The sequence below is a fragment of the Dasypus novemcinctus genome, chromosome 20, assembly GCF_030445035.2.
Source record: "Dasypus novemcinctus isolate mDasNov1 chromosome 20, mDasNov1.1.hap2, whole genome shotgun sequence".
In the NCBI taxonomy this organism is placed as follows: Eukaryota; Metazoa; Chordata; class Mammalia; order Cingulata; family Dasypodidae; genus Dasypus; species Dasypus novemcinctus.
Window position 1 is genome coordinate 29,200,216 of NC_080692.1, and position 24,276 is coordinate 29,224,491.

At 37.6% G+C, this 24,276-nt stretch overlaps 1 protein-coding gene across 15 annotated transcripts in view; it reads left to right on the forward strand.

The window, feature by feature from the left end:
- The window catches only part of RIMKLB (ribosomal modification protein rimK like family member B), an 81,328-nt gene that overhangs the window by 55,823 nt on the left and 1,229 nt on the right, over positions 1 to 24,276 (forward strand). For 9 of the 15 annotated variants that reach the window (XM_023587896.3, XM_058282738.2, XM_058282737.1 and 6 more), the window contains 2 exons: positions 12,301 to 12,504; positions 18,168 to 20,586. In XM_023587896.3, the coding sequence (XP_023443664.1) occupies positions 12,301 to 12,504; positions 18,168 to 18,631 (668 nt within the window). In that variant the 3' untranslated portion in view covers positions 18,632 to 20,586. Of the gene's footprint in view, positions 1 to 12,300; positions 12,505 to 18,167; positions 20,587 to 22,504; positions 22,717 to 24,163; positions 24,275 to 24,276 lie in introns of those variants that run through there. The other 6 variants (XR_009182082.2, XR_009182081.2, XR_009182080.2 and 3 more) reach the window with 3 other exon arrangements.

Sequence of the window (24,276 nt, forward strand, 5' to 3'; positions counted from 1 at the left end):
CTCAGGCTTATAGATGCTACTGTGAGTTGTTCAGGTTGGCTCAAAGCTATTTCTTTACATTTAGTAGTTATCCTAGAATAACTTAAAGTGAGTCTCATATTAGTGTCTTGACCCTCCTCCTGAATATTACAAGGACTTTAAGTCACTAATTGCAATCATCCTCTTCCCAATTTATATATTTTATTATGTATTAGGTTCATAGGTAACTCAGAATAATTGCCAGATAAATTTTTAGAACTTGTAAAGTTTTAGTAAGTTGTTGCAGTTTGTTTAAAAAATGGCTATCGGTACATGAAAAACAAGCAATTAGAAAATAAATTTTTTTAGAGATATTTCAAATGACATCAAAGTATAAGTGACTAGAAAAAAATCTAATAAAATAGGGTAAATTATATGGAGAAAATAAAATTTTATTGAAAAACGTTGAAGAAGACCTAACAAAATGTAGACTTTTGCATTCACTTCTACCATATTCATGAATTGAAGACTCACTATTAACCACTTTTTAAAAGAACTTTTTTCATGATGAAAGTGTTTTAATCTTCCCTTATCAATAAATACAGTGGCTCTTGAACTTGAATATGTCTAGTGTGACAGAGAAACAATTTTACAGTTTTTTTTGATTAATTTTAAATAGTTACATGGGAGAGTACAAGAATAGTTGTTCTCAGTTTGAACTATAGATTGAATATAATATCAATTGAAAAATTTGATTTTTTTTTTTTTTTGGGCTATTTCTTTTTTTTAAAAGGTTTATTTATTTGTTCATTTGTTTGTTTATTTCTCCACCTACCCCTCCTTTTCCTGATCTCTGTGTCCATTTGCTGTGTATTCTTCTGTGTCTGCTTGTATTCTCATTAGGTGGCTCCGGGAACCGATCCTGGGACCTTCTGGAGTGGGGGAGAGGTGATCATTCTCTTGCACCACCTCAGCTTCCTGGTCTGCTGTGTCTCTTGTTATCTCTTCTCTGAGTCGCTTTTTGTTGCGTCATCCTGCTGCTCCAGCTATCCGTGTGGGCCAGCACTCAATGTGGACCAGCTCACCACACAGGCCAGCTTGCCTTCACCAGGAGGTCCTGGGTATGGAACCCTGGACCTCCTATATGGTAAACGGGACCCCAGTCGCTTGAGCCACATCTGCTTCCCCTTGCATTTTTTTGATGATTTTGTCAAGCTGATATAAAATTTATATGGAAGAACAAAGTGCCAAGTATAACCAAGACGCTCCTCAAGAAAAAATGGATTGATATTATCATTATCATAAGTAGAAATCATTTAAGACCACATTGGGGGAAGCAGATGTGGCTCAAGTGATCGGACTCCTGTCTACCATATGGGAGGACTGAGATTTGATCCCTGGGTCCTTCTGGTTAAAAAAAAAAAAAAGACCACACTGGGGGAGCAGATACAGCTCAAGTGGTTTGTTGAGTGCCTGTTTCGCATATACGAGGTCTTGGGTTTGATCCCCCTGTACCTTCTAAAAACAAAACAAATGATGAAGCCACCTCTCTTCGGGGAGCAGATGTAGCTCCGTGGTTGAGTGCCTCCTTCCCATGTATGAGTTCTAGGGTTCAATCCCTGGAACCTTCTTAAAAAAAAAACTATATGGTATTTGTGCAGGTTGAGATCTATAGGTCATAAATGGTGCTGAGACAACTGGTATTGGGATTTTAAAAAATGATATTGCATCCTGCCTCATGTTATATACAGAATTAATTCCAGGTGACTTGAAGACTTAAATGTATGAAGCAAAACTTTAAAACTTGAGAAGACAGTATATGACAATATCTTAAAGACCTTGGATTAAAGGAGGGTTTTTTAAGGCATAAAAAGTATATACCATAAGAGATTACTAAGTACAGTACAGCTCATATTTAGCACCTTGATAGTGGTGGCTCTGTTAGTTTCATCTTGGACTGTTGACTGTAATATTTATACCTGGTTTCTCCAGTATGTCAGCCAAGGAGTCTAAGAACTCCTAGAGTAAGTGCTCCAGTGAACAAAGCAGAGGCTGCATTTGTTGACCTAGCTTCAGAAGTATACAGTTGCCTCCGCTGGTTGTATTCTGTTGCTTGAAGCAGTCAGAGTTTTTCTAGATTCAATGAGAAGGGACATCCACCATTACCCCCACTGATGGGAGGAATGTAAATAAATTTAATAATGGTGTTTATATTTATTTATTATTTAGCAGTTCTATTGAGATATATTCACATTTATACAATCTATCCAAAGTATATAGTGAGTCAGTGGTTTTTAGTATACTCACAATGTTGTGCATTCATCACCTCAGAAAATTTGAGAACAATTTCATTACTCCAAAAAGAAAAACTCCACACACCTTAAGCAGTCTTTCCACAGACCTACATAACCACTAATCTGATTTCATCTTTATAAATTGATTTATATTTACATTTTATATAAATGGATCATACAATATGTAGTACCTTGTGTCTGGTTTCTTTCACTTAGCATAATTTTTTTTTATGTTAACATCAAGTAGTATGTATATTCAATTTCAAAGAAAATTTGTTAATATATGCAATTTTACCTATATTCATATTTCACATGTGGTTTTACTGTGCTATACAGTCCTATTTTATAATTTTAGCTTTCCTTTTAGTATAATATACATTTATGACCTAGATTTTCCCTTTAAACCCCTGTCATAGCCACATAATAGCACTGCTAGTTACATTATGTTGGGCTTTTCATCTCTCCTTTGCAAAGATTAACACACATTCTTCTTTTAAAGATTTATTTACTTTATTTTTCATTATTTATCTCCCCCTCCCCTGATGGTTCTCTTGTCTGTCTGCTTATTGTTTGCTCACCTTCTCTAGGAGGTACCGGTACCCAAACCTGGGACCTCCCACATAAGAGGTGAGTGCCCATTGAATGGCCTGAGCCACATCAGCTCACCACAGGCTGCGGTGTCTGCTGGCTTGTGGCATCCGCGTGTTGTGGCAGGGACGGCATCTTTTAGGCACTGGGACCTCCCATGTGGGCAGGCACCCAATTGGTTTTTGGTTTGTTTTTTTTTTTAATCAACAATTTTATTTATTTACTTTTCAGTAAGTTTAAATCCTTGAGGGGTACAGCATCACACGGATTCGGTGTCCAGTGGCCTTAGCTGGAAGGTTGCTTCGGAACTTAACATGAACCATGCCACTATTTCCATGAGCACGAGTTACCTTTCCCCAAATTACTCTGGTTTTGTTAGGTTTGCCGCCAGGTGTCACTGTGTTGTTTTTTGCTTTGTACACATAAGCACATATCTTGCCCAGATAGAATTCCATTTCATCTTGGGCATAAACACTTTCAGTTTTAAGAAGGGCTATGTGCTCCCTCTGGTTCCGAAGCCCCTGCTTATAGCCAGCAGAAGTGGCTTTGGACCACAGCCTTCCAGACATATTTGCCCTTTTAGAAGTCCTGTTCCCAGGAGGCCTCCACAGGCTCCAAGATGGCAGAAAGAGCTGTTTTTTTTTTTTTTTTTCCAAAGGATGTGTATCTGCTCTCTCTGTCCATTTGTTGTCCGTTCTTCTGTGTCTGCTTGTTTTCTCTCTAGGCAGCACTGGGAACTGACCCCAGGACCTTCCGGAGTGGGGGAGAGGTGCTCAATCTTCTGTGCCACCTTAGCTTCTGGTCTGCTGTATTTTTCATTGTCTCTCCTCTGTGTTTCTTTTTTGTTGCATCATCTTGCTGTGCCAGCTCTCCACTCTGGCCAGCTTGCTGCATGCCTAGCACTCTGCGAGGCCCAGCTCACTGCGTGGGCCAGCTTGCCTTCGCCAGGAGGCCCTGGATAACAAACCCTGGACCTCCCACATGGTAGATGAGAGCTAGTCATCTGAGCCACATCTGCCTCCCCCTACACATATCCTTTTTATCAATTCTATACAAGTTAACCCTCAGCTTTCCATTCTCTACCCTCATTCTACTTTTCTGGTGACCCATATTCAAGATATTAATCCTATGAGATTACGTAATATATTTAGTTCATAGTAGTGCTTTCATACAGTATTTGTCCTTTTGTATTTTGGCTTCCTTCATTTAACATAATGTCCTTCAGGTTCATCTATGTGTCATATGCTTCACATCATTTCTTCTTATAGTTGCATAATATTCCATTGTGGGAATATACCACAGTTTTGTTTATCCATTCATCAGTTGATGGACACCTGGGTTATTTCCAGCTTTTGGCAGTCATGAATAACACCTCTATGATCCTTGGTGTGCAGAAGTCTGTTTGTGTCACTGCTCTCTGTTCTCCTGTGTATATACCCAGTGAGGCTATTGCTGGGTCAAGTGGCACATCTATATTCAACCTCTTTAGGAATTGCCAAATAGTCCTCCACAGTGGCTGTATCATTCTACATTTCCACCAACGGTGAATAAGTGATCCTTTTTCTCCACAGCCTCTCTAAAACTTGTAGTTCTCTGTCTTTTTAATGGTGTCCATTCTAATAGGTATGAAATGATATCTCATTGTAACTTGATTTGCATTTCCCAAATTGCTAGTGATGCTGAACATTTTTTCATGTGTTTTTTTTTTCTTCCATTTGTATATCTTCCTTGGACAAATGTTTATTCAAGTCTTTTGCCTATTTTATAATTTTTCATTTGTCTTTTTATTGTTGAGTTGTAACATCTCATTATATATCATGGATATTAAATCCTTATCAGATATGTGATTTCCGGATATTTTCTCCCTTGAGTTAGCTGCTGCCTATTCACCTGTTTGACATAGTCCTTTGAGGTGCAAAAGTATTTAAATTTGAGAAGGTCCCATTTATCAATTTTTTTCTTTTGTTGCTCATGCTTTGAGTGTAAGGTCCAAGAAACCACCACCTACCACAAGGTGTTTAATATGTTTCTCTACATTTCCTTCTAGTAGTTTTATGGTCTGGCTTTTATATTTAGGTCTTTGATCCATTCTGAGTTGATTTTTAATATAGGTGATAGGATAGGGATTTTCTTTCATTGTTTTGGTTATGGATAACCCATTTCTTCTAGCAGCATTTATTGAGAGACTATTTTGTCCCATTAACACAGCTTTGGTAGGTTTGTGTAAAACCAGGGGGCCATAGAGATGAGAGTTTATTTCTGAACTGATTGATGTGTCTATCTTGATGTCAATACCTGCTTGTTTGGATTGTAGCAAGGCCAGGCGGTGAAATTCCTCCCATTTATTTCACTCTTTTTTAGAGTGCTTTTGGCTATTTGGGAGCAGTTTCCTTTCCAAATGAATTTGGTAATTGCCTTTTCTATTTCTGTAAAGTAGGCTCTTGGAATTTTGATTGGTATTACATTGAATCTATAGGTCAGTTTGGGTAGGATTGACATCTTCGCAATATTTACTCTTCCAGTCCATGAACGTGGAATTCTTTGCATTTGTTTAGGTCTTAATTGATTTCTTTCAAGTGTTTTTATCAAGAAAGGATGCTGGATTTTGTTATAAGCCTTTTCTGTGTATATCGAGATGATCATGTGATTTTGGTTTTCTTTTCTCTTCAAGTCAGTGTGGTGTGTTAATTGATTTTTTTTTTATGTTGAACTACCCTTACACACTAGGAATAAATCCCAACTGGTTGTGATATATAAGTTTTTTGATATGCTGTTAGATTCAGTTTGCAGGTATTATGTTGCAAATTTTTGCGTTTATGTTCATCATAGAGATTGGTCTGTCATTTTCTTTCCTTTTAGTATCTTTTCTCTAGCTTTTTGGTATTAGGGTGAGGTTGGCTTCATAAAATGTGTTGTATAATTTTCCCACCTCTTCAATTTTTTGGAAGAGTTAAAAAAGGATTGGTATTAATTCTTCTCGAAATGCTTGGTAGAATTCACCTGTGAAGCCATCTGGTCATGGACTTTTCTTTGTAGGGAGATTTTTGATGATGGATTCAATCTCTAAATGTGATTGGTTTGTTAAGTTCTTATATATCTTGTAGTGTCAGTGTAGGTGGTTTTTGCATTTCTGTTAATTTGTCCGTTTCATATAGGTTGTCTGGTTTATTGGCATATGCTTCTCATAATATCCTCTCTTTTTTTAAGCTTTATTTTATTTACTTATTTCCCCTCCCCTCATTGTTTGAGGTTGCTCTCTGCTCTCATGACCATTTACTGCGTGCTCTTTGTGTCTGCTCGTCTTTTCTTTAGGAGGCACCAGGAACAAAACCTAGGACCTCCTATGTGGAAGAGAGGCACTCAGTTGCTTGAGCCACCTCAGCTCCTTGCTTTGTTGTGTCTCTCATTGTCTTTCCTCTTTGCATCTCTTTGTTGCATCACCTTTTTGTGTCAACTCACTGTGCCTGCCCATTGCACTAGGTTACCTTCTCCAGGGGGCATCAGGAACCTAACCCATGTGGTAGGCGGGAGCTCAATTGCATCAGCCACATTTGCTTCCCTTATGATATATATGTATTTTAAATTATTTTTATTATATTCTTTCCTTTTCTTTTTCTTTTTTAATATAGATGTTTAGCGCTCTAAATTCCCTCTCAGGACTGCCTTTTCTGTATCCCTTAACATTTTTTTTTCCTAAGATTTCTTTTTATTTATTTCTCCCCACCCTTTGTTGTTTGCATTCTCTGTGTCCATCCGTCTTCCTTTTTTCCTGGGACCTCCAGTGTGGGAGGGAGGCACCTAATTCCCTGAGCCATCTTCAATACCTCCTCTGTTCTGTCTCTTATTATGTTTTTCTTCTTGTCTCTTGTTGGGTCATCTTGTTGTGTCATCTTGCTATGCCTGCTCACTCTTCCTCATCCTCCTTAGGAGGCACTGGGAACCTCTGCTCCCTGCTTTGTTGTCTCTCATGTTTTTTCTTCTTGTGTCTCTTATTGCATCAGCTGGGTGCACCTGCCTGTCGCACCAGCTTGCTGTCTTCTTTAGGGGGAGATATCAGGAACTGAACCACACACTTCTCCATGTGGTAGGCAGGAACCCAATTGCTTGTTCCACATCTGCTTCCTCCCATAATTTTTTTTTTAATTCCCCCTCCCCTTGTGGCTTGGTTGCTGTCTGCTCTCTCTGTCCCTTTGCTGTATGTTCTTCTGTATGTCTGTGTTTATTTTTATTTATTTCCACCCCCCAGCCTTGCAGCTTGCTTGTTTTTTGTGTTTTTTTTTTCTCTCTGTGTTCATTTGTTGCACACTTTTCTGTGTTTTTTTAACTTGTCTCCCTTGTCACCTTTCTGAACCAGCTCTCTGTGGTGCTTGTGGGCCAGTGGCTCTCTGCAGCATGCGGGTGAGCCTGCCTTCACAAGGAGGCCCCGGGATGTGAACCCAGGGCCTCCCGTATAGTAGACATGAGACCAACTGATTGAGCCACAGCCGCTTCCCCTCACCCCCATGACTTTTGATAAGTTGTGTTCTTGTTTTCATTTGTCTCGATATGTTTACCAATTTCACTTAAATTTCTACTTTGACCCACTGATTGTGTGTTGTTTAGCCTCTACACATTTGTGAATTTTCCTTTTTCTTGTCTTTATTGATTTCCAGTTTCATTCCGTTATGATCTGAGAAGATGCTTTTTGTAATATGTCTCTGTATGTATTTTGAGACCTACCTTGTGACCTAACATGAGGTTTATCCTGGAGAAAGATCCATGAGCACTTGAAAAGAATGTATTACCTGATGAGTTTGGGTGCAACATTTTGTATATGTCTATTAGGTCTAATGTGTTTATCATATTGTTCAAGTTCTCTGTTTCCTTGTTGATCTTCGTCTCGTTCTATCTCATGATGTGAATGGTGTGTTGAAGTCTCCAACTATTACTGTAGAGATGTCTATTTCTCCTTTCAGTTTTGTCAGAATTTGCCTCATGTATTTAGGTACACCCTGGCTAGGTGCATAGATGTTTATGACTGGTATTTCTTCCTGATAGATTGTCCCTTTTATTAATATATAATGGCCTTTTACATCTCTCGTAACTTTTTTGCCTTTAAAGTTTGTCCAGTATTAGTATAGCTAAACCTGCTCTTTCCTGGTTACTGTTTGCGTGGAGTATCTTTTTCCAACCTTTCACTTCGCTGGTTTGTATTGTATCCCTGGGTCTATGGTGAGTCTCTTGTAGGCAGCCTAAGTCTGGCTCATGTTTTTTTATCTATTCTGTCAGTCTGTATCTTTTTTAAAATTATTATTTCATTTTCTTATTACTTTTTTTTTTTAATTTTTAAAATTTTTAAATCTTTTTTTTTCTTAAATTCATTTATTTACTTATTTTTTTCCCTTTCCACTCCTCCCACCCTGCTGTTTTTGCTGTTATCTTCTCTTCTCATTTTCTCTCCTAGGATTCACCAGGATTCAATCCTGGAGACTCCTCATGTGAACAGCGGTTCCCTGTCAATTGTGCTACCTCAATTCCTGATTTCTGCTGTGCTTCACCTTGGTTCTCCCCTTGTCTCTCTTTTGTTGTGTCATCACCTTGCTGTGTGACTCACTTGCGCAGGCACTGGCTGTCTGCGTGGGCATACTTTCTCTTCTTCTTTTTCACCAGGAGGCTCCAGGGATCGAACCCAGGTCCTCTCCATATGGTAGGTGGAAGCTCTGTCACTTGAGCCATATCTGCTTCCCATTATTTTTAAATTTTTATATATATTTTTAATTTTTTAATTTTTCTTCTTCTTTTTAAAAAGATACATAGATTACACACAATGTTACATTAAAAAATAAGAGGTTCCCATATACCCTGCTCACCCCATCCCCCATTCCTATATCAACAACTTCTTTCATTAGTGTGGTACAGCCTATATCTTTTGGTTGGGCAGTTTAATCCATTCACATTTAATGATATTACTGTAAATGCAGTATTTACTTTCACCATTTTATTCTTTGGTTTTCACGTTACATCATATTTTCATGCTTTTTTTACTCTTTCGATTATCCTTTCTGCTATTTCTTCTATACTCTCCAAGCCTCTCCTGTCTTTTTCTTTCAGATTTTAGATCTCCCTTTAATATTTCCTGCAAATGCGGATTTGTTTTTCAAACTCTTTTAGTTTCTGTTTGTGACTATTTTAAACTCACCTTTATATTTGAAGGACAGTTAATGTTAGATAAAGAATTCTTAGCAGTGTTTCTCATTCAGTAGACTAACTGTACCATAACACTGTCTTCTTGCGTCCATGGTTTGTGATGTAAAATCCGCACTAGTCTAACTGGCATCCTTTTTTTTGAAGATTTATATATATATTTTAATTTCTCTCCCTTTCCCCGCCCCATTGTCTGCTCTCTGTCCATTCTGTGTGTCCTTCTGTGACCGTTTCTATCCTTATCAGCGGCACTGGGAATCTGTGTTTCTTTTTGTTGCGTCATCTTGTTGCGTCAGCTATCCGTGTGTGCGGCGCCATTCTAGGGCAGGCTGAACTTTTATTCGCGCTGGGCGGCTCTCCCCACGGGGCGCTGTCCTTGGCGCGTGGGGCTCCCCTAAGTGGGGGACACCCCCGCATGGCACAGCACTCCCTGCGCCATCAGCACTGCACATGGCCAGCTCCAAATGGGTCAAGGAGGCCCGAGGTTTGAACTGCGGACCTCCCATGTGGTAGGCGGACACCCTATCCATTGGGCCAAGTCCGCTTCCGTAACTGGCATCCTTTGTATGTGATGGCTTGCTTCTCCCTTGCTGCTCTCAGAATTTTCTCTTTATCTTTGCCATTGACATTCTGAGTGATAAGTATCTTGGAGTAGGTCAGTTTGAATTAATTCTGATTAGGGTATTGTATTAGTCAGCCAAAGGGGTGCTGATGCAAAATACTAGAAATTGATTGGCTTTTATAAAGGGTATTTATTTGGGTTAGGAGTTACAGATATCAGGCCATAAAGCATAAATTACGTTCCTCACCAAAGTCTATTTTCACATGTTGGAGCAAGATGGCTGCTGATATCTGTGAGGGTTCAGGCTTCCTGGGTTTCTCCCTTCCAGGGTCTTGCTTCTCTCTGGGTTCAGGGTTCCTCTTTTCCCAGGGATTGCTTCTTCCTGGGCTCAGGGTTCTTTTCTTCCTGGGACTTGCTTCTGTTTCCTCTGTAAGCTTACTTCCTCGGGCTTCAGCTTAAGGCTTCAGCATCAAACTCCGACATCAAGATTCCAAATCAAAAACCCTACACTCTTGTCTAAGGGGTGCGGACTCAACACCGTAATGATGTGGCCCAGTCAAAGCCCTAATCATAACTTAATCATGCCCAGGTATAAACCGGATTACAAATATAATCCAATATCTATTTTTGGAATTCATAACCATATCAAACTGCTACAGGTATGTTGTGCTTCTTGACATGTAAGTTCATTTCTTGCATAAGATTTGGAGAATTTTCAGCCATTATTTCCTCAAATACTCTTTCTGCCACTCATCCCGTTTCTTCTCCTGGGACTCCCATGACACATTTGTTGTTGCTTTCGTGATATCATTCAACTCCTAGCCCCTGCTCAATTTTTTCCATTCTTTTCTCTTCAATTTCAGCTGTTCTATCTTTTCTCGTATTCTTCTTTCATTTCAAGTCTGCTGTTCTGTGCTGCTAGTGTGTAGTTTTGCTTTTTTGTTTTTTTAATCTCCCATGTCTTTCATACCCATGAGTTCTGTTATCTTTCTATTCAGGTTTTCAAATTTTTTGTGCTTGCTCAGCACAAAGAATTTCTGCACAAAATTTCTTGATGTCCTTTATTCTTTAGCCATATTGTCATTCAACTCATTAATTTTATTTTGGAAATTTGTGTCCATCTTGTTGATTAGTTATCTCAAATCCTGTGTCTCTTCTGGGGCTTTAATCTATTCCTTTTCTTGGGTCATTTCTTCCATTTTTTTAATATGGCTTGTAATTTTTTTCCTGGTGTCTAGGCATCTAATTAGGATGATGAGTTTACTTAGATGCCCAATTTCTCTCCCTCTCTTAGGGATAGCCGTAGGAGACTGTGTGTTATTGTTGTTTGATTCTTTGTTCAACCTGTTCTGGGTATTTAGGATTGTTCCTGTTAGTTGCTCAAAACTGGGTCCTGGACCCAGCAATGGCTTCCTAGGACCTTGAAGAGATAGGCCAGGAAAAACCTCCCTTGCATATTTCCTTTTAATTTCCTCCCACGCATTTCCAGTGGATGATGCTCTTTGGCAGCCATTGGCAGTGATTTTGGTTTGTTTGCTGCAACGTGGACTGGGTCAGTGTGATAGTTTCCTGGCTGGAGATTAAGAGCCTCATAATACATCATTTCTCAGTGACGGTTCTCTAACCTTTACTGGCAGTCCCTTCCTTTTTCAGGAGTATGAAATAAATCCACTTCCCTCTGTGTCCTCAACTAGTTCTGGTCAGTAGAGAGGGGGAATTGGGAAGTTGAATCTCTTTAGTATTTTGTGGGCTTCCAAGGCAAATAATGGTGTGGACCCACCCACCCTAGAAGGGCTCATGGGACACAGCAGACCAAATCTGTGGGTCAAAGCTGAGTTAGCCTTAGGCTATGTCCCTCTTTCTCTCCTTTCCTGGGGGTGGGTTCTTAGGACCCCCTTTGTAAGTATCTTTCTACCCTGAAGGCCTGAGAATTCAAACGTGTGTATTGGGTGGGGGAGGTTGTTCACAGCTGGGGCTTTTAACTCACAATTTTGCTGTCTTTGATTTTTCTTCCTTTTTTTTTTCTTTTGATTTTCTTCCTTTATTCTCTTCCTTTGTCCCTCTCTCTTCTGGGTGGTGTCCTGCCTTCCCCTGATATTCTAAACCCTAGAAAAAATTTTCCAGACTTTTTCTTCCTTTCCTCTGCCTGTTTTTCTGAGAGAGAAGACAGTCCCATCCTCCCTTAAGTGATAACTATATTTTAAAAGGAGCCACAGCCCTTGGGACATGAATAGAAAAATAAAGCATTGAAACATACTAGAGAATATGAAAATAATAAAAGTCATCTATGTGTTACTGTATATTAATATAGTATGTTATGTACTGTTACAATATATATAACATATAACTTATAATTCAGAGTGAAAGGTTTTGCTAATAAACGAGGCCAACATTATTGGCTAACTAGTACTGGTTTAAGGAATCAAAATCTTAGACCCCTACCTCACAACATAAATTAATAACAATAAAATAAATCCTAGATTATCATAAGAGTATGAGGCTGAGGGAGTGGTAGAAGGTGATTATTAACTTTGTCTTTACACAATTTTATGTTTTTTTTTCTTATTAATAATAAGTATGTATTACTTTGGTTAGCACAGTTCTAACAAAGAACATTTTATGAGAAATAAAGTATGATTAATTCTGAAAAGTCCAGGATGATGCAGGTAGTAAATAACAACTGCACACAATTTTTTCTTTCTTTTCTAATCACAGGCAAAGCTGTTTTCTTGGCTCGAGATAAGCATCATTTGGCTGATCTAAGCCATCTTATTCGTCATGAAGCTCCATACCTATTCCAGAAATATGTTAAGGAGTCCCATGGACGGGATGTACGTGTCATTGTCGTGGGAGGCCGTGTAGTTGGCACCATGTTACGTTGTTCAACAGATGGAAGGATGCAAAGCAACTGCTCACTAGGTAAAACATGCAAGCATCTTTTTAGTATATGAAATAATAGTACACCTTATCCAGTGATCATTTGTCTATAACTTTAGTTCTTTTTATTCAGTATGTTGAAAAATATGTTTTTGATATGTAAATATGATTTATAGATCTACCATCAATACAATAATACTTCTTTCTTTGAGTTTTTTTTTTCTTTCAATAATACAGTTGGATTCATGCATGAAAAGTCCTACCAGAATTAGTTTCTCTCCAGGGTAAAGTTAGTTTGTATATAATTGGTGTTCCTTGAAGCTGTGTCCTAACCCATTTTACCTGCTACTCTTACTGAACAAGATTGCTCATCTTTATCTAGTTATATGTTTATTTTCTGAGATAGTGAAGGGCTTCAGAACCTAGTCTCTGGATTTTTTACTCTTCTTTATATATCACTTTCTTAGTAATCTTACCCATGTTGTGGCTTCATATGCAATCTATATGCTTAACTATTTTCAAATTAGATCTTCAGCTTATGCTTTCCCTCTGAAGTCCAGGTTCATATCATTACTTTCATACTCAGTATCTCCACACAAATGTCTAATAGACATTTCCATCTCAATATGCTTGAAACAGAATTTGTGCTTTAACTCCCCAGTGTGTTCCATCTACAGTTTTCTCCCTATCATTAATAACTCCTATTTTTCCAATTTAGGGCAAAATTCTTATTCATCTTGACCTCTTTCTAATTTTTTTAAGACCTGTTTTTTAAATTAACTCTTAATTTTATTAGAGAAATCATGCATGATGTGCGGAATTCCCATATATCCTCCCACCACCAATACCTTGCATTGTTGTGGAACATTTGTTACAAATTATGAAAGAACATCATCAAAATACTACTGCTAAAAAAATGAAAAATTACTGCTAACTATCGTTCAAAGTTTACGTTTGGTGTGTTTTTTCTGTAATCCCCCCTGTTATTAGCACCATGTATTAGTATTGTACATTTATCATAGAACATGCTCATATTTGTACTGTTAACAGACCATCATCCACTACATCACATGGTTTTCTAGTTTTTTATAGTTTTTAAGGTTGTTATTTCACTTCCACCACTGCCCCCTAACCAATTTAATTTGAAAGCTTAACTATGGTTTTGCATTCTGTTGTTACCTTCTCTTCTCCTCTGCTCATAATTAGGCATAAATTCTTTGAGAAGATAAAAAATAATTTTCCCTCATACCCTTTCTTCTCTACTTCCCATCATAATATTAAGCCTTTGAAATACTGTTACTTTTCTCTTTTGTCCTTTGTTCTCTCTTATATCCAATGAGAAGATTAGAACAGTTTTATTTCCTTCCATATTCCTCCCTCTTCATTTATTAAGAGTAAGAAGAGGAAATCCAAAGAAAAACAGAAGAATAGAAATATTAAAAATTAAAGCAGAATTCAGTGAAATTGAAAACAGGAAAACAGAAGAGAAAATCCACAAAAGCAAAATCCGGTTCTTTGAAAACATTAATAAAATGGATAAAGCCCTAGTGAGACTGACCAAGAGAGAAAAAGGGAGAAGACATGAAAAACTAATAACAGAAATGAAAGAGGGTACTCATTACTGATCCTGAAGATTATAATGGAATAAACCCACAAATTTGTTAGCTTAGATAAAATGGGCAAATTTGAAAGATACCATCTATCAAATCTCATACAAAGAGAAATAGATCATCTTAACAGGCCTCTATCAAAGTAGATGAATCAATAATAATGACCTTCCAAAACAGAAGGACCAGGCCTCTCTGGTTTCATTGGGGAATTCTGCGAAATATTTAGGGAAAAAATGATTCCAATTTTCTACAGTATCTTTCAGAAGATTAAAAAAGAGAGGACTCCTCCTAACTCATTCTTTGAGATCAATGTTATCCTAATACCAAAATCAGACAAAAATCATTATAAGGAAAAAATTCAAACTGATAGCTCCCGAATACATAGATGTAACAATCCTCAACAAAGTATTAGCAACTCAGAACCAGCAAGGTATGTAAAGAATTTATACAACAGATCTAGGGGGGATTTATTCCAGGTATGCAAAGCTGGGTCAATATTTGAAAATTAGTGTAATTCATCACATCAACAGGCTAAAGAAGAAAAATTATATCATACAAGTGGGTGTAGAAAAAGCATTTGTGAAAATCTAATGCCCATTCATGGTAAAAACTCTCAGCATAGTGGGAAAGGAACTTCTTTAACTGGATAAAGCGCGTTATCTACAAAAAACCTACAGCTAACATACTTGATGGTCAGAAACTAGATGCTTGCCCTTAAAATTGGTAATCAGGCTAGAATGTTTCCTCTTCCTAATCCTATTTGACATGTTACTAGAATTTCTGAGTAATGTAATAAGACAGGAAAAGGAAAGAAAAGTTATATAACTTGGGAAGGAAGCGTAAAATGTGTTTGTTAATAGTTAATATAATTGTGTGGAAACCCCAAAGAATCAGCAAAAAAACCCCACAACCTTCTGGAACTAATAAGTGATTATAGCAAAGTTGGAGGTTGTAAGATTAATATACAAAACGAAGTTGCTTTCCTGTGTATCAGTGAGAAATTGGAATTTGAAATTAAAAAATCATAACACCATTTGCATTAGTGCCACCATAAAAGAGAGAGAAGTCCTTAGATTTATACCTAATAAGATATATGCAAAATCTATATAAAGAAAATTACAGAACTCTGGTGAAAGAAATCAAAGAGGTTCTGAATAAATGGAGAGACCTTCCATGTTCATGTTTAGGTAGAGCCAATATCATTAAGAAGTCAGTTCTTCCCAATTTGATCTCTAGATTCAATACAATTCCAGTCAAAATCTCAGCAAGGTATTTTGTGGATATCGACAAACCAATTGATTCTGACATTTATATGGAAAAGCAGAATACCCTGAACAACCAGTGCAGTATTGAGGAGGAACAAATTTAAGGACTGACACTATCTGGCTTCAAGACAATGTAATGTGGTATTGGTGGAAGAAGAGACAGATCAGTGGAACAGAGTGGAGAACCCAGAAATAGACCCACTCATATTTGGTCAACTGGTCTTTGACAAAGAGCAAAGATAATTCAATGGAGAAAGGATAGTCTTTTCAACAAGTGGAGCTGGAACAACTAGATGTCTGCATGCAAACAAATGACTTCTAGGGACTGACCTTACACCTTTCACAAAAATTAATTCAAAATGGATCATAGACTTAAATGTAAAGTGTAGAATTATAAAACTTCTAGGAGACATCTGAGGGACCTTGGGTTTGACAATGACTTTTTAAAAAATTATTATTTCTTTCCCCTTCCCCACCCGCTGTGTTCTGCTCTCTCTGTCCATTTGCTGTGTTTTCTTCTGTGTCCACTTTCATTCTTGTCAGTGGCACTGAGAATCTGTGCCTCTTTTTGTTGCATCATCTTGCTGCGTCAGCTTTCCGTGTGTGCAGCGCCACTCCTGGGCAGGCTGCACTTTTTTTGTGTGTGGAGTGGCTCTTCTTGCAGGGTGCACTCCTTGCACTTGGGGCTCCCCTACAGTGAGGGACACCCTTGCGTGGTAGGACACTCCTTGCAGCATCAGCACTGCTTATAGGCCAGCTCACCACACGGATCAGGAGGCCCTAGGTTTGAACCCTGGGCCTCCATTGTGGTAGATGGATGCTCTATCAGTTGCAAATCTGCTTCCTGACAATGACTTCTTAAATGCAACACCAAAAGAAAAAATTGTTAAGTTGGATTATTTATCCATCCATTTATTTATTTATCCATTGATTGATTGATTGATTGATTGATTGAGGTACTGGGACCAGGGATTGAAACCAGGACCTCCTATATGGGAAGCAGGTGCTCAACCACCAAGCCACATCAGCTCCCCTGAGCTGACTGCTTCACCTCTCTACCTATTTGTTTTTGTTCCTAGGAGGCACTGGGGATCAAACCCAGGACTTCCCATGTGGGAAGCAGGTGCTCAATCACTTGAGTCACATCCACTCCCCAAGTTGGATTTTTTTTTTTAAGGTTTATTTTATTTTACTTATTTTTCCCCCTTCGTTGTTTGCCCTTCTTCTCTCCTCTCTGTGTCTGTTCATTGTATGCTTTCTGTGTCTGCTTGTCTCTTTAAGGAGGCATGGGTAAATGAATCCAGGACCTCCCATGTGGAAAGGAGGCACACAATTGCTGAGCCACCTCCATTCCTGCATATTGTGTCTCTCGTTGTGTTTTTTCTTCCTTCTGTCATCTCATTGCATCATCTTGTTGCATCTGCTTGTTGTGCCAGCCCATTGTATCAGCTTGCAGTCTCGCTTGTCTTCTTTAGGAGACACTGGGAACCAAACCCATGTGGCACGTGGGTGCCCAACTGCTTGAGCCATGTACACATCCCTGGATTATCTTAATGATGGTTTTTAGTTTTTTTAAATTAATTAAGGTGGGTTTTTTTTTTAATCTTTCCTTGTTCTTTTTTTTTTTTTTTTTTAAGATTTATTTATTTCTCTCTCTTTCCCCTCCCCCAGTTGTCTGTTCTCTGTGTCCATTTGCTGTGTGTTCTTCTTTGTCCGCTTCTGTTGTTGTCAGTGACACGGGAATCTGTGTTTCTTTGTGTTGCGTCATCTTGTTGTGTCAGCTCTCCATGTGTGCAGTGCCATTCTTGGGCAGGCTGCACGTTCTTACCCACTGGGTGGCTTTCCTTACAGGGCGTATTCCTTGCGTGTGGGGCTCCCCCATGCGGGGGACACACGTGCATGGGACAGTACTCCTTGCACACATCAGCACTGCGCATGGGCCAGCTCCACACAGGTCAGGGAGGCACCGGGTTTTAACCGCAGATCTCCCATGTGGTAGACGGACGCCCTAACCACTGGGCCAAGTCTGCTTCCCTAAGGTGGGTTTTTTGATACATGGAGATTTCTAATTTTTAAGCAATTAAATTTATCCTTTTTTTCAAAAACAGGCTTTTTGCCTTTATGTTCATAAAATACATGAAATTGGACAACTTGGTTATGTCTAATGAGTGTTATGTCATTCTTACCTTTTTCTAGGTTTCTGGAAGCTAGTGAAGTAAAAATATTCACTATTAAATTTCTCTTATTTAGGAAGTTTTCTTGTGCACACATTGCACACTTTAACAGTAACAGAAAAGTACATGTTTTCTCTTTTTTTTTTTTTTTTTTTAATTTTTACTGCTTGTTTTTTTTTTTGTCTCTTTATTTTCCAAAGTTCAGTTTTCCATGGAACCAGAGGCACTAAGATTCTGCTATTATTACCACAGGACTATTTAGGATACATATAGGGAAAGTCAAAGGGGTAGAAGTGCCTCAAGCTAAGTCAGCAGTTCTCTGAGAGATTGGGTAGGGAGAAGATTCCTACTTATGAAAACTTAGATGTTAAAATTGTACACCAGGGAGTGGATGTGGCTCAAGCAGTTGAGTGCCTGTTTCCCGTATGGGAGGACCTGGATTTGGTTTCTGGTGTCTCCTAAAAATACAACAAAACAAACAACAAGCAAGTAAATGACAAAACCAGCTCAGGGAAGCCAATGTGACTCAGTGGTTGAGCCCCGCTTACCTTTGTTTCAACTAATGATTTAGAGTCTTAGTCTTGGACATCAGCTTTTAGTTTTACTCCAAAAAATTTGTCATTTTGGTAACTTCTGTCTTGTTTCTCTTTTGACAGGTGGTGTGGGGATGATGTGCTCATTGAGTGAACAAGGAAAGCAGCTAGCTATCCAGGTGTCTAATATCCTGGGAATGGATGTGTGTGGCATTGACCTATTGATGAAAGATGACGGCTCCTTCTGTGTCTGCGAGGCCAATGCAAATGTAGGTTTCATTGCCTTTGATAAGGCTTGTAATCTAGATGTAGCTGGTATCATAGCAGACTATGCTGCCTCCCTTCTGCCCTCTGGCCGGCTCACCCGGCGTATGTCCCTGCTCTCCGTGGTGTCCACAGCCAGTGAGACTAGTGAGCCGGAGCTGGGTCCCCCAGCCAGCACTGCTGTCGACAACATGAGCGCAAGTTCCAGCTCTGTCGACAGCGACCCTGAAAGCACGGAGCGGGAGCTGCTCACCAAGCTCCCAGGGGGCCTGTTCAACATGAACCAGCTGCTAGCCAATGAAATCAAACTCCTGGTGGAGTGACTCCACTGGTAAATAATTAACCAACAAAACCCTTGTAAAACTTTTTCTTTCTTTCTTTCTTTCTTTTAACCAACTTGCAATGCTGTTCATGGAAAATACTCAGGAAGATGAGAGAAAATTGAGTTAGGAGAGAAGGGGAATTGATAGATAAGACCTCTACTATTAAAATGTTACTGACTTTCATTTACAAACCCTACAGATCTAATTTGAATCCTACAGATCTAGAGGCAGGATATAGAAAAATGTCATGCTCTCATACTTACCCTTTTAAATTACTCAAAAATTTCTGTGCTCTTAGGCCAAGAGGAACATTTAAATTTTTTTCATAGTCCCTTGCTTTTGTTTTAGTACACTAGAAGTTTCACAGTAGCATGGTTTCACATTGTGTTGCAGAGATTTATAGTGTGTAAGAAATTAGCTGCCTAAATTATAGGAACTTCAAAAATATAAATCTGAAACTTTTCCTATCTCCATATTAACTAGCAGCTCTATGTTCACAGTTGTTTATAAAATCTTGAGGGGCTCTTTTACTTGGATGAACTTTTTTACCCCTTGGGTGGGAGGGCAAGATGAATATGACCTAATAAAAGCTAATGACAAAATTGGCATGTTTTTGCATGATGAAAGGTGAATGAACAGTATTGCAATGTCTGGTACACAAAATAACCTTTATTCCAATGTAGATAAAATTTTAATAGTTTAAAATATGTGCATTGACTTGTATTTGTTAGTGTTTTAGTCTTTTTTGAAAGATATATGCTCTGTTAATGTTTTTTTTTTTTTTTTAATACACGCTAGTCTAACATTCCTTACTCTATGCCTGCATTTTTAACAATGGCCAAAGTGAAGAAAATGATATCATTTTTGTTAACAAGACACTGACTTGAAACATGTGCATTTAAAGGCTTTCATTTTTTTTACTTTTTCTGTTGGTGGTTAGACATTTAAAGATAAGGACAAAGAAAAATATTAGGGAAGAGAGGGACAGATCAAGGGCCTATAAGTTCTTAAGTATAAAGCTGAAATGATTTCTAATGTTAGCATTATATATTTGCATTTTTCACATATTAGGAGGAGTGTGTGTGTGTGTCAGTATGTGTGCACGTATGCATGTGTATGTGTTTTGCTTTTTGTCCACACCAATCAAAATGCCAGATCCTAGAAATGGAGCATGATGGGAAACACAGTTTTTGAGTTTGAAAAAACAGATGCATTGTTTTTATATCAGGATTCCACAGGGTTAGAGATACTCACCAGAGAACATATGGAGGAGAGAGTAGATGCTTCCTAGACCCTTTTTGTGTATTTGTATGTTGTTTGTTTTTTTCTTTGGTTCTAGACTGTTCAGTGTATGATTTTTTTCCCAAGGTTACATGCTTTTTTTCAGTGCTTTTCCTTTTACTCATAGGATTTGGGACGGGTCGGGCTGACCATTTTTTGTTGGGGACTGACTTAACAATATTGAGTCTTTTATAGCCCTGCTCTTAAGCCTTCAATATTCTACACTCTTTAATCTTTTACTTTCTGAATTTATGAAATTCCTAAAACTGCGTATACTATGAGCCTTTAAAACATGGGTAAAACTATCCCAATAATGGATTTGGAAGTGGTGTTAGAAATGGAGACTCTTCAGTGCTCAACGTAATTTTTTAAACAACAAGTTCCATCTCCCTACAATCCTGAAGCTTTTACCCAGGCCCTTTCTTACTCTCCAGTGCTACTTTTCCTTCAGATGGACCTTAAACCTAATTTCTTGGACATTACTAGAGAGACTTCGAGGCAATGATAAAAGATCAGTATTAAACAGCTCTAACAGAGGTTTGATCATGCTTACTTGTACAGTTGTCCCCACTTTAAAAGGAATGTAATAAAATTTGTTTTTTTTTCCATAGAATTAAATAATATTAAAATTGAGTGAAAGGTTGATTGTTGATGAATAGAATAGTACCTCTAAATCTGTGCAGTGTCTTATTTTACCTCAGAAAAAAGATACATAAGAGAAGTTTCTTATTTATTTTGGGATACTCTAATTATACCTAAAAGAATTTGACCTGGGCAGGTTTATTGGGGAACTCACACATATGCATAATAAGTACCTCTGACTCATTAAAAAATAAATACTTGGTACTTCTTTCACTGAATGACCATAATCTGGGGTGTTCATACTATTTGGTATAGAGAAATAAAGGGAAAAGAAAGAACTGCTTAGTTAAATCATCATTCATATGTTTGTGTAGAGACCATCTGGTTACCACATATATTATGATACATATAGTTTAGTTATATCACATGTATGTAGATATAAAGTAGAATAACCTCTTCGATGAAAATCTCAAGGTTTGTGTTGGCGTGGGGTAAGGGACTAGAAGAAATGTAGTTAGTCTTTTTTAATCCCTACCAAATTAACCAATTTTATTATAAGAAATATCTCAAATTACTTTACCTTTATTTACTGACCATTTACCCATCTTTTGTCCAGTCACGCTATAGTAAAACAACTTTTATCTACCTACTCATGGATTGTACACACACGTTAGAATGAAAAAGACCGTAATGGTCATCTTAGACTTTAAAAACATGGATATCTTCTTGCATTCCCTCAAAAATTAAGGTGAAGAATAAAAACAAATCATTCTTGGGAAAAAAACAACGAAACAACAGTAGATACTTAAGTGAAAGTTAAGTTTATTTTCAAAATTGTTTAATAAATTTTGTATAATTTTCGCCATTTTGGAGAGAAAAATGTTATTTATCAAATATGTATAATCATCATCATACCAAAACCTGAATTTTGTAAAAATTTTTGTGTATTGTTAAAATTGTAATTGTGAATTGTATTTAAAAATAATTCATTCTGGTATTGTTTTTATGTCGCCTGTGATAAAAACTGGCTATATATATGTATGTATATATATATATACATATAAGTATGAACTCTATTCCATTTAAAATTTTTAATAGTTTTTTTTCTTTTTTGATGCCTATAATTGATAATTTCTACTGGCTTTTTTCTCCACTGAACTTTGAAATCTTTCTATATATATGCTATCAATAAGAAACCTCCTTGGAACATTAGAAAAAAATCCAACAAGAGACTTGCTGACATCAAGCACTATCAAACTGAGAAGGTTTCGAAGGCATTGAAAGCAGTCATCGACTATCAAAATCATCTCTTCTTTTTCTCAAGGAGAACAGAAATGGAAAACCAAATTCTCTTCATTGAATCCCCAATTTGGGGTCTGGGGGGCTTAGAGAGACATTGTGAAATCAAATCTTGTGTTATATTTTTCTCCTGGCTCACTCTTTTTGAGAAGGTTTATGGGCTATATGGCTGGTGAGACACGATCCCCTCCTAAGAAAATGTAGGTGCTCAGACAGGTAACCTCTGCTGCTACTGTTTTTATTTGTTTGTTTGTTTGTTTAATTTCATTTAAAATTTGTGTTTTGGTTTTTTTTGTACTAGGATTTTTTAAATGAAAATATTGTAGGATTTATAACCAGGTTCACTGCTTTCCTTTTTTTTTTTTTCTTTTTTTCCTTAAAACAAAACAAAAAATTTCATTTAAAGTGCGTAAGGCGCCTTTGAAGCTTGGATTTTGGAATGTTTCGGTAGTGGACAGAAATCTGCTGTTGGATCTTCTAGTCTTCCAGGTTTAATTTGAAATGTTTTTAGTTTTGTTTTGGGTTTTTGTGTGGTATTTCATTTATTTTATATCAGTGCCCTTTTGCCATGCTATTCTGGGGTGGCTGCCTAACTCTAGTGAAAATTCTATTTATGAAAGTTTGGCTTTTTAAATTCCTTAATGTTTGCATTTTTAAACTTGTTTTTAAAGAAATATTCTAACTGCTTGCACTGTTACTGTTCTTTGCCAGCCTTTTCAGGAGCCAAAAAAACAAAAACAAACAAACAAAAAATACCCAGAGAAAAAACTTTCCTTCTTCCCCCTTCCTGATGATGAGTGAGAAGTATTGAGAACTTTCGGGGTCAGTGCCCTTCTAAACTCCCCTTCCCCCAATAATGCAGCTGTATAATGAATGGTAAATGCAGCGGTTTGGATTCAGGCACAACCCCAGGCTGCTTGCAGGTAATTTGATTCTTTCTCCTTTCCATCCCAAGGCTAACTTTACTTTTTAAAAATTTATTTCCTTTCTTTATATACTTCAAAGGCAACCCTGGTTTACAGTAACTTTGAGGGAAAAACTATGTATAAATACACCTAGCAAATAATTTGATTAAAGAGTTTTGGGGGTAAAGTTTTGATTTGGTCGGGATGAACTCAGGACTTTCCTTGGGGATTTTGTTTAGTCATTTAGATAACTCCATTCCTTGCATATATGTCTGTAATTATTTCAGAGTATGACTTTTGGCTTTGTTTTTATTTTGGGCTTGTTTGTTTCTTCCATTTTGCTACTCTGGCTTAAGCTTTTTCAGGGGTTGGTGTTCCGAATACACAATGAGCTCACAGTATAAAGACATCAATTAGGAGTTGACAGGTATGGAAAACTAGAGTTTTGAAAAGGTAAAATTAGGTTTTAGGTTATATGTATGGTAAAAACTCACCATAATATTCAGCTTACCTTAGCACTTCTCTTTCTGTGACATCATTGTAAAAGTGAAAGGGAATGATGAGACATAGATTTCAGTTGTTTTAGGAACAATGTGATTTCAGAACTAAACATTTTGGCATTTTTGAGATGCTGATTCTATCAAAGTTATAAATCTGAGCAGTTAGGATTATTATAAAATCATGGTTTAAACATTCAAAAATGGTTAAGCAGATAAATTAAGGCCAAAAAAAAAAAAAAGAAATTAGTGGCAGGACTAGGACTAAAATTTGTCCATTTTAAGAGCTAATAAACTCCTCTCTCTTTTGCCTCCTGAGTGCACTTACCCTTTTCTCTTTTGTCCTTCCTAAAGTTTTAGCTATAAATATGGGTTATCATTGTGGGACATAATTTTCTTTCTAAAAGATGGAATTTTAGTGAAAGTGACAAGTAACAAGGACCCTTTTAAGATACACTTCTGCATAATTTTATCCTGTGTCTTTAGCCAAAGTCCAATGAATCACTAGTTTAGTGAATTGGGAATTCTGGCTTGTTTCCACTGTTTCTACAGCTGAAAGGCATGCAACAAGTCATTAACATGTTTTGTGCTTCATTTCACTCTTAAAAGATGGGGACAGTCACTCCTCCAAGCATCTTGAGACAAAAATATTTTATCTGTTGAAAGGAGATTTACAAGGCAGTCTGAAATGCACTCCTGCATTTGTGGTGTATCAGAGAACCTCATTCTTTTGTTGATAGGAATTACCAGCATTAGAATGTTTAGATTGCGTGATTACATAGGGCATGGAGAGTTTGACAACCTCCATTCCGCTGCCCCCATTGAATATCACTAATTTGTTAAGAATGATTTTGCTTTCAGATTTCACAATAGTCAAACTTATTAGATGGGCCTTATATAGCATATATACATGGCTGCTATTGTGGGGTATGGAACATGAGGGGTAGGGTGAACTGTTGTTGTTTTAGGTTTCAGTCAGACAGACATCCCTGTGCCCCAGTTCCCAGAAGCACAGCAGGCCTCTAGGAGCATCCGTGGGAACGGCGCAGTCCTGACATCACCAACTCTCCTGCTCAGGCTC